We start from the raw sequence: 14,859 nt of genomic DNA on the forward strand, positions 1-14,859 counted from the left end.
TAAACATATCAAAGACAAGTAGCATCATTTTCGGTTCAAACCATACTCTAAGAACGAACCCAGTCTTGAAACTTTTGATAAGTGATGTGGTAATTAATCAAGTCCAGGAGACTAAACTCCTAGGGGTAACATTAGACAGTAAATTGTCATGGTCACACCATATAAACAATATAGTAGTGAAAATGGGAAGAGGGATTTCTGTTGTTAAAAGATGTGCTCATTTGTTACCACTAAATTCTATCAAACAGGTAATTCAAGCTCTGGTTTTGTCAAATCTTGACTATTGTCCTGCAGTATGGTCGAATGTAACGACGAATAAACTGAAAAAATTACAAATGGTACAAAACAAAGCAGCACGTATAGCGCTTCGCTGCGAGTACAGAACTAATGTTGCAGCCATGCACAGTTGTTTAACTTGGTTACTTGTCAAACATAAATTACTCTGCTCACTCCTTGTATTCATTAGGAATATTCTTGTTACAAAGATCCCCTCAATTTTATATAACAATTTATCTATAAGTCTTGACAGACACAACCATTCCACCAGACATGCTTCTGCACGAGGTTTTACACTTCCAAAAGTGAGGTCGAATGCAATGAAGCGAACTGTCATGTTCAGTGGTATGCAGGAATGGAACTCTCTTCCCAGACATGTTAAGCAGGAGAATAGTAAATGTCGTTTCAAAATCGTGGTAAAACAACATTTTCAACCAAAGAAATTGACATTCCCGAATAGATAGTGTGTACGTAAATGAAAATGTCTGATAAAGAGATAGGTATATATGGATGAAAAGGCATGTGTCTGATATATTATATATATCAGATATATTATTAAAATATTGTATAATTGGCTGGTATGTAAAAGCTAAATAGTATATTATGCTGTATTGTATTATGAAATAATTATGAGTAGGTATTATTGTATTGAATTCATAAGGCGTATATATTGTTGTATTGTATTATGAATTTGATTAGGGTTTTTATTGTTGTTTTTAATTGTATTATGGATTTGATTAGGGTTTTTATTGTTGTTTTAATTGTATTATGAATTTGATTAGGGTTTTTATTGTTGTTTTAATTGTCTGTATGACATGTAAATGTTGTGAGTGTATAAGTCTGTAACTGTATTTTATGTGTTATGGACCCCAGGAAGAATAGCCCCAGCATTGCTGTGGCTAATGGGGATCCAAATGAACTTAAACTTAAACACCGCACCGTGATGGCCGTACCGTAAATTCGCGGGACGAATAATACACGTACCGTTACACCCCTTAGTAGCCAAGGATTGGCCTTGAAATGTGCAATGGAAATTGTAGGCTATTCTTTTGCGTTTCATGCCATTGGATACACAGTCTCTTGTACCCATGACTGTTTTCTTGGTATTAATGTTTTAATTATGCTCAACTCTCTTCCTGTCAATTGTTCAGACCAGAATTGAAATCTGGCAAACAGCCTAGGATAGAGGAGTAGGGCAAGCAATCCTGAAGTGTTGCGTCACTCGGACCTGCAGTGTAGATGTCATGGCTTTTCCATCTGTTTATTATAGCGTCACCATCTGGCTGACTGATGTGATGAGCTACTTGTTGTGGTGCCTTTCCACGTCAAGATCTACCATTGTGGCAAATGGCCTACTAGCAGTTGGACGCAGCTAAAACTAAAGACATGCAGTGCCAGTGTATGTGAATTGTAAGGGTGGGAATCACCAGAGGCCTCACGATACGATACTATCACGATACTTGAGTCACAATACGATAGTATTGCGAATATACTAAATATATTGCGATATGCTGAGTATTGCGATATTAATATTGCGATATATTGCGATTTATTACCCTTTTTCAACTGCAATGTAAAACTGTCAACATGTTTTATCTAATAAAATAAATGTCAGTCTGTTCATCTCATTTCAATCATTTTTATTGCAGAACATGGTATTTTCTCAAGCAGACAGATGTAAACACTGTAATCTGTGTTGCGTGTACCTGACAAACTGAACTGTTTGTATTACAGTCATATTCCAATTTAACTGAATGCACATGTGTGTGTGTGTGGACTACTGTACTATTACAGGTATTGAAATGAACAATGCAACTTCCTTATACAAAAGAAAATTTATTTTTTTATTTTTTTACGAATAATTAAATATCGATACTTGCCATCCCTGTATCGATACAGTATCGCCACGCAAAGTATCGCGATACTACTACGTATACATTCCCCCCCCCACCCCTAGTGAATTGTATGCTGTCCTGCAGAAGCTAACCGCAGTGACTATGCAAACAGTGAAACTTGAGAAAAATGGCTTTAATGTTCTTTGACTATCCATATCCAGTGACTTTGTTGTTACTGCAATTCTTTATACGCTTTCTTCTCTAAAACAGAGCAAGGTTGAACTCCTGACAACCCCTTGTCACAAGATAAAACAGATATTTCACTTATAATACATAGCAAAAAAAACAAGGTAAGCTTGTGCAGTATAGGCCTCAGCCAAACACCTTACAGAATCTCCCAGCGTGGAGAGAAAACCTGTTTTGAGTGGAGAGAGAGAAAGGGGAAGAAGAGCGTTTTGTGTTGTTGTTGTGACTTCCTTCCTACCGCATATCGAGACATTGCATTGACAGAAGTACTGCATTGGAGGCAGAGGAATGAGCTACGATTGCTCCATCATCACCGTCTTGTGTGAGATGAGTCACAGAGTACGAGTGTGTGTGTGTGTGTGTGTGTGTGTGTGTGTGTGTGTGTGTGTGTGTCATTCATCAGGAAATCTCAGCTGAACAGAACAGAAACTGGACATTGCAGCAGTTCCTGGTCCAGGGACTGTTTTGTCTCTCCCTGCACCGGGATCATCCCTATGTTCCCCGGGGCATATGTTCCCCGCTTGATTGATTAATAGATTGAAAAATTTATTAATTTCTATTATTTTATTAATTATTAATGTCCGCCTTGTTTCGAACTGGTTAAGCTTAGGCCCTCTTTCGAAGTTGGTTAAGGTTAGAGTTTGGAATCAGGGCTGGTGGTCTAAAATTTTCAATCAATCAAGCGGGGAACATAGGACCCGGGGAACATAGACATGCTCCCCCTGCACCCAGACGAGCCTGACTCAACTCCAGGGAGACCGGTTCCATCTCCACCCCCCTCCTCCTATTCTGAGCCATGCTTGTTTTCTCTGTCCATATTCAGCCTTTTGGAAGTGGTTGAGAAGAGATGCTGTGTTCTGATAGAGACGTGCCCGGGAGACTGAGGGAGAGAGAGAGAGCGAGAGAGAGAGAGAGTCAGGCTGCGTGAACTGTGCCCGTGGCAGTGGAAAAAAACGGCCTTGGTTGGTAAACATCCTCCTTTTAGACCAGAAAGATGCCACAGACCGAGACTTTGTCTTGGAATTCCGAGCAGTTTTTCCTTTTACCCTCCCAACTAGTGTTTTGTCTCGGCTCAGCTGTTATTGTACTTTTTAAGAAACTATGACATCATCACCGCTTCCTGTCTCCCACCCAATATTGTATCAGATTTTGCTATTCGGTAATCAGAGGAAGAGGAAGGCGAGGTCAATTCACTGCTAGTCATCCGAGGAATATTTCCTTTTGTTTGACACGCTCGCTCACCCTGCCCTACATTTCATGGTCCGCTTTGCGGAGGTAAAGATGTCCAAAGCCGTCCATCTGATGTAATGCAATGCTATTTAATAATATGGGCAATTTATATATGTTTCAGTTAGGGGTGCACAATATTGATTTTTTGACCCCGATATCGATACCGATAACTTTCTGCTCCTCAAGGTCGATACCGATAACCGATATATATATATTTATTGTATTATAATTTCTTTTTTTTTATGTATATTCTTGTAGTTTTGACCTAACCAGATTTATCATGACATGAGCGTTACTACTATACAAAGCCAAGAGAACAGTTTTGACTCTTCAAATAAAGTGACTACTGTATATTTATTTTTCCAAATAAATATAATTTGAGTCAATCACAAAATTCACAATCCGTCAATGTCATTAACAATGTGTTTCCCTGAACAATGAGTCAACTAAAAACCAACAGGTATTGTGCTTTGTCAGCAGATAAAACATTTGACGCTATAGGAGAGGAGACTGTTGTGGTCTTGGTCCATGAAACAACGATTACTTGGCATTTATAGGACAGCACGCCTCAAAAAGAATTAAATAAACCAAACAAAGTTAACATCACAGGTCCATTAGAATAACAACATGCAACTTGACATTTCTGATTGTCATTTATTGTCGAGCCCCCATGTCAGAAAAAAAAAACTATACACTTAAATAAAATAATGTATTTGAGATTCTCTTAAACTAATTTATTTATTTATAATTTTTTTCTAATTTCTTTTATTCTTAAACTAATTTAATCTATACGACCTGTTGGGCGGCTAGGTGGTGTAGTGGGCAAGGCGCTCGCCATCAACGCTGGAGACGCTGGGTTCGAATCCAGCTCTCTGCGTTGCTATCAGCTTGGCTGGTCGTTCATACTAACACAATTGGCAGTGTTAGGGGTGGGAAAGCTGATGGGTGGGTCCTGGGCGTTGTGGACAGCGACCCCCACAGTTCGGTCGGGGCGCCTGCACAGCGAGGGAAGGATCTGGAGGGAGTAGTGTGACCTTCCACACGTTACACTCTCCCAGTGAGAATCTGCGCTGCCAGGCCGGCTGGCTGCACATGTGTCGGAGGAAAGCATGTGACAGTCTCCGGCTCCCGGACCAACAGTAGGGGGGAGTGCACAACAACCAGGAAGGGGGTTGGGAATTGGCATAACGACTAACAGTGGGATGGGAGAAAAATTGGAAAAAGGAGGGGGGAAAAAGATTAAAAAAAGTAACGACCTGTTGAATGCAACTACAGTTCAATATCTTCAACTAATTTAATCTATTGTCGAACTGTAGTTGCATTGAACAGGTCGTAATTCCTGACTCCTCTGTCATCTGTTCTTTCTGAAGACCAGCGCTCGCGCGCACACACACACACACGCACACGCACACACGCACAGACTGCTCCCTCCCCCGAGTCCCGCTCGCCCCCACCCTACTTGAGTCCAGTCAGCTGTTATCTCTCTGTTGCGTGATTGGTGTGTCGACTCTGTATCCACTTGGTTAGCTATGACTACGTTCTAAAACATTGGACTAGTTTTCACTGCACATAGAAGCAGCCAAACAGCGGGAGCATTTAGGGAGCATATGATCAAAACCCAGGCAATTATGAGCCCTTAAGGAATAAAAATAGTCTGCTCTATGGCTGCATGCTAACGCTAACGTTATGCGCAACTGTAGGAAAAACCTGGCAGCGATAGTCACGGAGGCATGCGATTCCAGGAATCGAACAATTAACCGGTTTTCGATTCCCATCCCTAGCCGACAGAATCCTTTGTCTTCGACGAGGGAATAGGGCTGATCGTCAAGTGCCATCATTCATTTCTGTGATCAAGTTAGAGATCGCTTGAGCCCTTCTGTCAAACTTATTTAATTTTGCAAACGCCTCGTCAATACAAGCCCCGCCAGTTCCTTTGCAGCTGGCTTTGGATTCGCAGCAGCTTTAGCTGCTCGCGCGTCGTCGTTAGGGATGGGTACCGTTCACATTTGAAGCGATACGGTACCGGTACCAGTACCTGTGAATCTATACCGGTACCAACGGTACCCTTTTTTGGTACTTTAGTCTCTAAAAATGTAATCTACCTACTCCAGTCGTGAAAAAAATAATCAAAACTTCAAATAACTACACTTTCGACCGTTTTCGGCTTGCCATTGCCCCGACTGCTTTGTTGTTGAATCAATTCAAATCCTAGGTAAGCGTATTGTAGAGGAGCCAAAGCTATATATTTAGGTTATTGTATTATATGAATGTTTATATGTTTATTTTTATAACCTTACATTGAAACGGCATTAGGAATATTGATTGTATTTAGATAAAGTCATTTAAACCGTATTATTTGTCATAATAGAACATTCTAGAACATTCGTGATGTCACAGTATGATGTTATAGTCAAACATTCTAGAACATTTGTGATGTCAGTATGATGTCATAATGGAACATTCTAGAGCATTCGTGATGTCACAGTATGATGTCGTAATCAAACATTCTAGAACATTTGTGTATCTATATATATTCAACGATTCTCTCTGAAGATCTCATTGTGCATCTTGAGACAGTGCTGAGCAGTACTGAACAGATAGACTAAACAACATAGATTGAAGCCTGCATTTCTAGACCAGGATGCCTTGCCTACCGTTTTGCTGTGGAAAGAGCCGGCAAGTTGATTTATGGATTTCAGGTGAGGAGGAATTTTCATGTGTCGAGTCGGCTGTGATTTTGGAGAATGGGAAAATACAGTTTTCTTACCTTCTAGTAGTGACGTGAATATTTAGGAAAATAGCTTTAGGATCACTTCTGTAAAGAAAGACTTCGCTGTAGAAGAGAAATAAACCATTTGGATATCTTTGTTTTACACCGGAGCTGTGGACCTTATTTATCTTTTATCAACGAACGTAATACTCACTAGTAAGCAACTTTAACCAGTAGAGTGGAACGTCAGCTTTTTTTTAAGTGCAAAAAAATATATATAAATTTTTTTTACGGTATCTCACATGAATCGATACTCGGTAGTACCGACGTGTTTCGGTAAGTACCTTTTTAAAAGTACCGAATTCGGTACCCATCCCTAATGCGTCTATGCCAAACGCAACGCAGTTCGGTTTCCGGGTTCCTCTGATTGGCCGCGACGCCCACGTGACCCGCGCTAGCACGCCCCCTTATCCACCGCTGCCGCTACAGCTCACCTGTGTGTTGACGCTCGCCTGTGTGTTGACGCGTGCGCGGCAGAGATGCTGCACTTAGCGCTGACTGAGAAAGTAAACATTACAGTTCTACTTTATAAAATGCTAATTGTAAATATGTTTAAGTCCACTCCACATTACAGTTGATGCGTGATGCTGCTGAGGCGGTCGTTTCTTAACTGGCGTTGCATAAGATTTACATTTAGTCAGCTAGCTGATAACTGCATAAGCAGCATATTAAGATGACTGCGTTTCTTGACTCAGAGTGGCGGCGCGACAATAGCGTTTCTTGACTCGGGCGTCTATGCCAAATACAGCTGATAACTGCATAAGCAGCATAATAAGATGACTGCGTTTCTTGACTCAGAGTGGCGGCGCGACAATAGCGTTTCTTGACTCGGGCGTCTATGCCAAATACAGCTGATAACTGCATAAGCAGCATATTAAGATGACTGCGTTTCTTGACTCAGAGTGGCGGCGCGACAATAGCGTTTCTTGACTCAGGCGTCTATGCCAAATACAGCTGATAACTGCATAAGCAGCATATTAAGATGACTGCGTTTCTTGACTCAGAGTGGCGGCACGACAATATTATTAAACAAGAGAGCTCTGTCATTGAAGTGGGTGGTGTTACCAACAGCGCGTTTCTTGACTCAGGTGTCTATGCCAAATACAGCTGATAACTGCATAAGCAGCATATTAAGATGACTGCGTTTCTTGACTCAGAGTGGCGGCGCGACAATAGCGTTTCTTGACTCAGTTGTCTATGCCAAATACAGCTGATAACTGCATAAGCAGCATAATAAGATGACTGCGTTTCTTGACTCAGAGTGGCGGCGCGACAATAGCGTTTCTTGACTCGGGCGTCTATGCCAAATACAGCTGATAACTGCATAAGCAGCATATTAAGATGACTGCGTTTCTTGACTCAGAGTGGCGGCGCAACAATAGCGTTTCTTGACTCAGGCGTCTATGCCAAATACAGCTGATAACTGCATAAGCAGCATATTAAGATGACTGCGTTTCTTGACTCAGAGTGGCGGCACGACAATATTATTAAACAAGAGAGCTCTGTCATTGAAGTGGGTGGTGTTACCAACAGCGCGTTTCTTGACTCAGGTGTCTATGCCAAATACAGCTGATAACTGCATAAGCAGCATATTAAGATGACTGTGTTTCTTGACTCAGAGTGGCGGCGCGCCAATATTATTAAACAAGAGAGCTTTGTCATTGAAGTGGGTGGTGTTACCAACAGCGCGTTTCTTGACTCAGGAAGCGAGCGTTAAAGCCGTTCTGCCGCGCGTGCTGCAACACACAGGCGAGCTGTAGCGGCAGCAGTGGATAAGGGGGCACGTGGGCGTCGTGGCCAATCAGAGGAACCCGGAAACCGAACTGCGTTGCGTTTGGCATAGACGCATCCCTAATACCCAGTTTAATCACCTGTGTGCATTGTAGGGGTGGGAATCGCCAGAGACCTCACGATACTATCGCGATACTTGCGTCACGATACGATAGTATCTCAATACTAAATATATCGTGATACGCTGAGTATTGCGGATTTTTTTTTAATATTCTTTTTTGATCACATTTATTTTATTACCTTTTTTCAACTGCAAAGTAAAACTTTGTCAACATGTTTTATCTGATAAAATAAAGTTCAGTCTGTTCATCTCACTTCAATAATTTTTATTGCAGAACATGGTATTTTCTCAAGCAGACAGATGTAAACACTGTGCATGTACCTGACAAACTGAACTGTTTGTATTACAGTCATATTGTATTAGTCATATTCCAACTTAACTGAATGCACATGTGTGTGTGTGTGGACTACTGTACTATTACAGGTATTGAAATTAACAATGCAACTTCCTTATACAAAAAAAAATATTTTTATTTTTATTTTTTATGAATGATTAAATATCGATACTTGGCGTCCCTGTATCGATACAGTATCGCCACGCAAAGTATTGCGATACTACTACGTATCGATTTCCCCCCCCCCACCCCTAGTGCATTGTATATTACTATTGTACTTTACTGTTACATTTGCACTCTGGTTGGATGCCAAACTTATTTTTGTTGTAGTGTACTTGTGCTGTATGATGACGACACATTTGAATAGAATACATTTCTGCCTCGCTGTGCTCAAACTTCTGTATAGGTTGAGACTAAGAGTTTTACCTTTATTCATGGTTTACAACGATGGTGAATCTACATTCTTTAAAAGGAAGTGGTCTGTGGGTCTATGGTGAAGCCATCTTATTTACTCAACATTTACCTATTATGAGCTGCTCACCTCTATAACCACTGCACTCTGCTGGTTGGTTGATTAGTTGGTTGTAGTTTGTTGGTTCGTTCATTAACACTTTGGATGCCACTGGTGAACATGGTAAAACATGGTTGAATGCCAGCACCCACTTCAATGATAGCGTTGTGAACGCGTAATCTATGTCTTAAATTATGGCTATGTGTCTAATCTGGCCGTCGCTTATCAATGACTTGTTTGCAGTCAACATTGTCGAAACGGATTGTTTTTTAATCGGTTCATTTCCGTTTTATAGCATTTTGAAAAGCCCTCGTTTTCTTGAAAGTTTCAGGAAAATATAAAGATTCCGTGATAAACGGCATTTACTGGAATATTCTGGAATACACAAAAAACTGTCATTTTTCAGCCTATTTATGAATCATTTTCAAATAAACGCTAGATTATCGATAGTATATGTGTACTTATGCACGCTAGAGAAGCGAGCTGAAAAATCTATTCTCATTTCCTGATCAGCGTGCGCACACACACACACACACACACACACACACACACACACACATAGGGCAAACGCTGATATCTCAGTGAAAACAGATCCGATTATCCTAAGACTGGTAAAATAGATTCCTTACCTCAGATCAGATGTTCTCTAAAAAGATTATTCCAATTCCTGATCGCCATTCCAAATATCGATCGTGTTTATTGATTCACTGCTGCGTACTGGAAATATGTATTCCACGCTGTTTTCCGGCTCTGCAATCACTTCGATCTCTTCGGATGGCTTGCCGGATAAGTAAAATGAGGAAACTGGATCCCCCCCCCCATCAGTCTAATCCAACGGGGTGCAGTTACACAGGGAGAGACGATAGGGGGCGGTATTTTCCCAATGGAGCTCAGAGAGAGGTTGCTGCACTAACGTGAGGCTAGATTGATAAAATATGAATTCAAATCGCTAATAAAAAAAAAAGACAAACAAACGCTATATAGCGTCGCTGGCATTCAACGGTCCGCATGAACTAACGACATATAGCGTCGTTGGCACTAGGGCTGTCTTAAATGCTTCGAAGCTTCGAACGTTCGATTCGATGGCACAAGCTTCGAACATTAAAAAAAAATCGAAGTTAAAAAAATAAATAAAAAATTATAATTTTTTTTTCAAAAAAAGATTTTTTTTTTTTTTTCTTTTTTTACTTCGATTTGTGTGTAGGTGTGTGTGTGTGTGAACTACCCATCCCAGTTAGGACAGCCGAATCCCGTCCAATCTTTCGCCGTCGACTAAAGACTCACTTCTTCAACCATTATCTGAAATGATAAAAAAAAAAAAAAAAAAAATCTAACCGTGGGTCCGTGACTAACCTTACTGTCATGCACTTGTCCTAATAAACTAACCTACACTGTAACACGCAACACTTTGATGAACATTGTTACTCAGCTGATAGAGTTGTACCCTTCTTGCTGTCTTGTCGTACAGAACTTGTAAGTCGCTTTGGATAAAAGCGTCAGCTAAATGACTAAATGTAAGTGTGTGTATGTAGGTGTGTGTGTGTGTGTGTGTGTGCGCGCACCTTGTAGAATTCCACACATAAGAAAGAAAGATACTGGGATGAATAAACAAAATAGGAAATAAAATGTAGAAATGCATGCAATACATAAATAAATATGAATCTCCATATATGAAATATAACATTTAGATAAGGTGCTACTGAGATGTTTTGGTGAGTTCTTTGTTTTTTTGTGGAAGTTGCCCTTCTTAAAAATGCATGAACATTCACTGATAATTGGTCTGTAGTGGAGTCTACAAGGTCTACATTGCCGGACCATGTAGAATCCGGACCTTGTAGACTGACATAATTCTGTGCATAGTTTAGTCTACACAGGCCATATTTCAAATAATCAAAATCTTACTTCATTCATCTTAAACATTCTTGATTTGGGGGATTGGTAGTTCCCATGAAATCTGAAGTTGTTCAAACGACAACAGCGATCCACCTTGAATTAAATCACACAGCCGAGTGAAACCTTGTTGGATGCGTCAGTCACGAAAGGGGCTACTTAATTAATTAATCCAACCCACTTTATTTATAGAGCACATTTAAAAACAACAACGTTTACGAAAGTGCTGTACAAGTCCCACAACATAAGATAAAAAAAATATATATAAAAAAAAAAAAAAAAAATCGAAGCTTCGAATTAAAATCGAAGCTCGGCCCCGAAGCTTCGATTGCCAAAAAAAGCTTCGAAGGTCAGCCCTAGTTGGCACTCAGTGTTAATTTGTGTGTGTCTGTCACTGCCAGCCCTGTGTAAAAGAAGGTCAGAAATTATGTTGGAAGGCTGATGTTTGTGTGTGTACAGGTCCCAGTGTCCAGCAGCAGGAGGAACAGATGGACTGTGGTGTGGCGACCCCTGACCCCACTGATGATGTCACTCTGTCACAGGTAAACATTGACTGACATTACTACAGAGGTGTGTGTGTGTGTGTGTGTGTGTGTGTGTGTATGGTTACATGTGCTCCACCACATCATAAACCATATAACTATGATAGTGTAACTGAGGGGTTACAAAACCCTGACTGTATTAAAGATTGTGATAGATTAAACCACTGCTAGTTATGTACTTTAATTACTGGCCAGACAGTACATCAAATATAGATGGTGAACACCCACAAGAACACGGCATTGACAAAGAAATAGTATTTGAGGGTAATTTATTATTATTAGGCAACGTTAGGTTACAGAATGAGAATTAGGGTCGCGCTTGTATGGCGAAGAATATACGTAAAGTCAGTCAATAGCATGAGTCACTAAGAATAGCAGGAATCCTACTAGGCCTGCCACGATAACACATTTTGCTGGGCGATTAATTGCCCCCGAAAATATCGCGATAAGCGATATTATTGCGACCGGTTAGAGAATTTTTTTTGAGAAATTTATTTCCCAAAACTTTTATTTTGAAGCCCACCGCTCTGTCTTTTCCGGTTTTAGACTTTTATTTTGAAGCCCACCGACCGGACCGGAAGTATTGTTGCGATTATCCTAAGCAGAACATATGAGCCGACAACATGTCTCGTCCGGTTGTTTTTGAGCTAATGACAAATGTTGAGATTGTTGGTGAACAACTAACTTTAGGTTAGTTTTAACGTTAGCTACTAACGTTAGATGCAGCTACTACAGGCAATCAACGATGAGGAGGAAGCGTCAAAGCAGTATATAATAGAATAGCTGCGGTGCGTAGGCACTGCAGCACGACTCGAAACTACCGGAGTGTTATAATAAATGTATTCATGTTTAACTTGTCCCCGTGTCCAGTCCTTTGACCAGCCCCACCCGTTCATTGTAAACAATGACCCATGTAATTGTATTAACGTTATTCTGTGTTGTACTTGTAGCTATGCTATACGTTGTATTTCGTTTGTTAGCTAATGTTGTTAGCATGGAATGAGAATCAAAGCTCTATCTTTCATCTTTATTTAGCAGTCCAGTTTCTCCGGGCAGTAGCGAGTAACTACTTGGGTCTAAAAATAGCTAACGTTACACTACAAATAATGCTACTTGGTTAAAAGGAGCCACACTATTGAGAAATGTAGTTAAGCTGTGGCGTTGCCCCACGGGGCTCCCGTGCTGTACTCTAGTAACGTCAGCGACCCGCCTCCCAACACGGACAGTGACTGACAAGCGGCACTGGTTCCGCCTCATTAAAACAAACGCGCAAATAGCAATTAATCGCGCCCGTCAAAATCATTGCATTCATTTTAATTATCGCAGCAATTAATCGATTTATTGCTTATCGCGGCAGGCCTAAATCCTACGATGGGTCTAAGTTGACACCACCTGTCGTATAGTAGCAACTATATAGGGCAACACTGGTACCGCCGGGAGACAATGGGTTCCCTCCGGGGGTGTAAGGCCTGGAGGGTAGAGGAATGTTCGGGTACTCCGTCTGATTCAATGAGGAATAAAGAGACTCCAGGTACAGGAGTCGGTCCTTGTAAATCCCTTGATCAGCAGCAAAGTAATAATTGTAATCCAAATGCTCGACGGCATTGATGACAGCTAGCCAGCCTCCGTCCACGAGGCCGGCCCGAGTTGTAATCCTCACAAGGTTGAATCCCAAACGATAGTGGAAATCAACGATGCTCTTCTCCGGGTACCACGTTCCAAATCAATATAATCCAACCAGTAATGGTTCTGCAATCGCCGACGCCGATTCTCCTGTGTACATGTCCAACGATTCTCCGCCTAGGACTCCTCGGGTGTGGGCGACGTATTTAGGCCACACACCCTGGTTAAGTACACTAGCTAAAGACACGACGAACCGCTGGGTAATGCTACACACGAACGAACTGTGGCCGCACGATATACAATAAATGAACGACTATTTACTTCACATTAGATTAAGTCGAACTCAACGTTACTTCATTAAACTCTGACACTTTTACTATTCTATTCGCACGCGGTTCTCAATGCTCTGTTAGACGCAAGGTTGCTCACTTCACTGCACGTTGACTCGTGGTGAAGGTGGGTAAGGTACTGAACGAAGACACGAAGCTAAGCACGGTGTGCGCACCTTGCGCTGTATTTATACTTAAGTGAATATCTAGTCCCAACCTCAGTCCTTGTCTGGTATCACTACGCTGACTCCGGGCATGTTCCGACATGCCTGCACTTGTCTTTGAACTTGCCGTTGGGGGCTTGCGCGCTGGCGCCTGGGGGCGCTGTCCAATAGGAGAGCGAATATTACTCTGGTTTGAACGCAGGTAAAGGGATATTCCGTGTATATATATAAATAATATACAAAGTATATCAAACAATAAAGGTAGATTCTCAGTTTAATCTGGCCCTTCACAACAGATAGTATTGTGGCTCTCTCATGGATATGTGAAGGATGGGAGATACTTTTGCCACTGAAGGAGTAGAGACAATTAGGTAGCTGATTAGTACTGATAGAATACACCTGCGCATCATTAGTCCACCCACATCTCACGTACACACGCCCGGACCCACACACTACAAAGCCACTAGGTTAGTGAGGAGTAGGGCTGTCTTAAATACTTCGAAGCTTCGTTCGATGGCACAAGCTACGAACATTAAAAAGAAATCGAAGTTTAAAAAATAAATAAAATAAAATACTTATTTGTCTCAAATCTTGCGCCTCCATTCCAATGAAACGAAAGTAAGCGGCGCCTTCCCGCCTCCATTCCAATGAAACGAAAGTAAGCGGCGCCTCAACTCCACCTCTCTACAACAAGCACGTGGAGATTATCTGTGTTGAAAACAACAAGGACATGTGCAGCAGACATGTCGACGAAGAAGCGAAGCAATGCCGTTTGTTATTTAAGACTATGTCGGACAGATTTGTGTTCATTGTGCTGCTTTTTTAAAGTGTCCCGACCCATATAAAAATATGTCTTAATAAAACGTGCTTAATTAAGTCGAATTCTGCCTTTGTCTCTTATCAACTACATATAAATATTTATATAATTGTTTGCTTGATAGACGAAGGTTGCAACATAATTATGTAATGTCATGTCGTTGGCTGTGAGAGCAGCCCCACTGCACCCAGGCAGCGCAGCCGAGTGAAACCTTGTTGGCTGCGTCACAGTCACGAAAGGGGCTACTTAATTAATTAATCCAATCCACTTTATTTATAGAGCACATTTAAAAACAACAAAGTTTACCAAAGTGCTGTACAAGTCCCACAACATAAGATACAAAAAAAAAAATATATATATATATATATATGTTTTTCCGAAGCTCGGCCCCGAAGCTTCGATTGCCAAAAAAAGCTTCGAAGGTCAGCCCTAGTGAGGAG

At 41.2% G+C, this 14,859-nt stretch overlaps 1 protein-coding gene across 1 annotated transcript in view; it reads left to right on the top strand.

The window, feature by feature from the left end:
• The window catches only part of LOC311234361 (uncharacterized protein), a 134,051-nt gene that overhangs the window by 40,203 nt on the left and 78,989 nt on the right, over positions 1-14,859 (top strand). Inside the window, exon 2 of the mRNA XM_084321515.1 lies at positions 11,404-11,486. Within this exon, the coding sequence (XP_084177641.1) occupies positions 11,404-11,486 (83 nt within the window). The remainder of the gene's footprint in view (positions 1-11,403; positions 11,487-14,859) is intronic.

Source organism: Notolepis coatsorum (assembly GCF_963971535.1).
Source record: "Notolepis coatsorum genome assembly, chromosome: 9".
NCBI lineage: Eukaryota > Metazoa > Chordata > Actinopteri > Aulopiformes > Paralepididae > Notolepis > Notolepis coatsorum.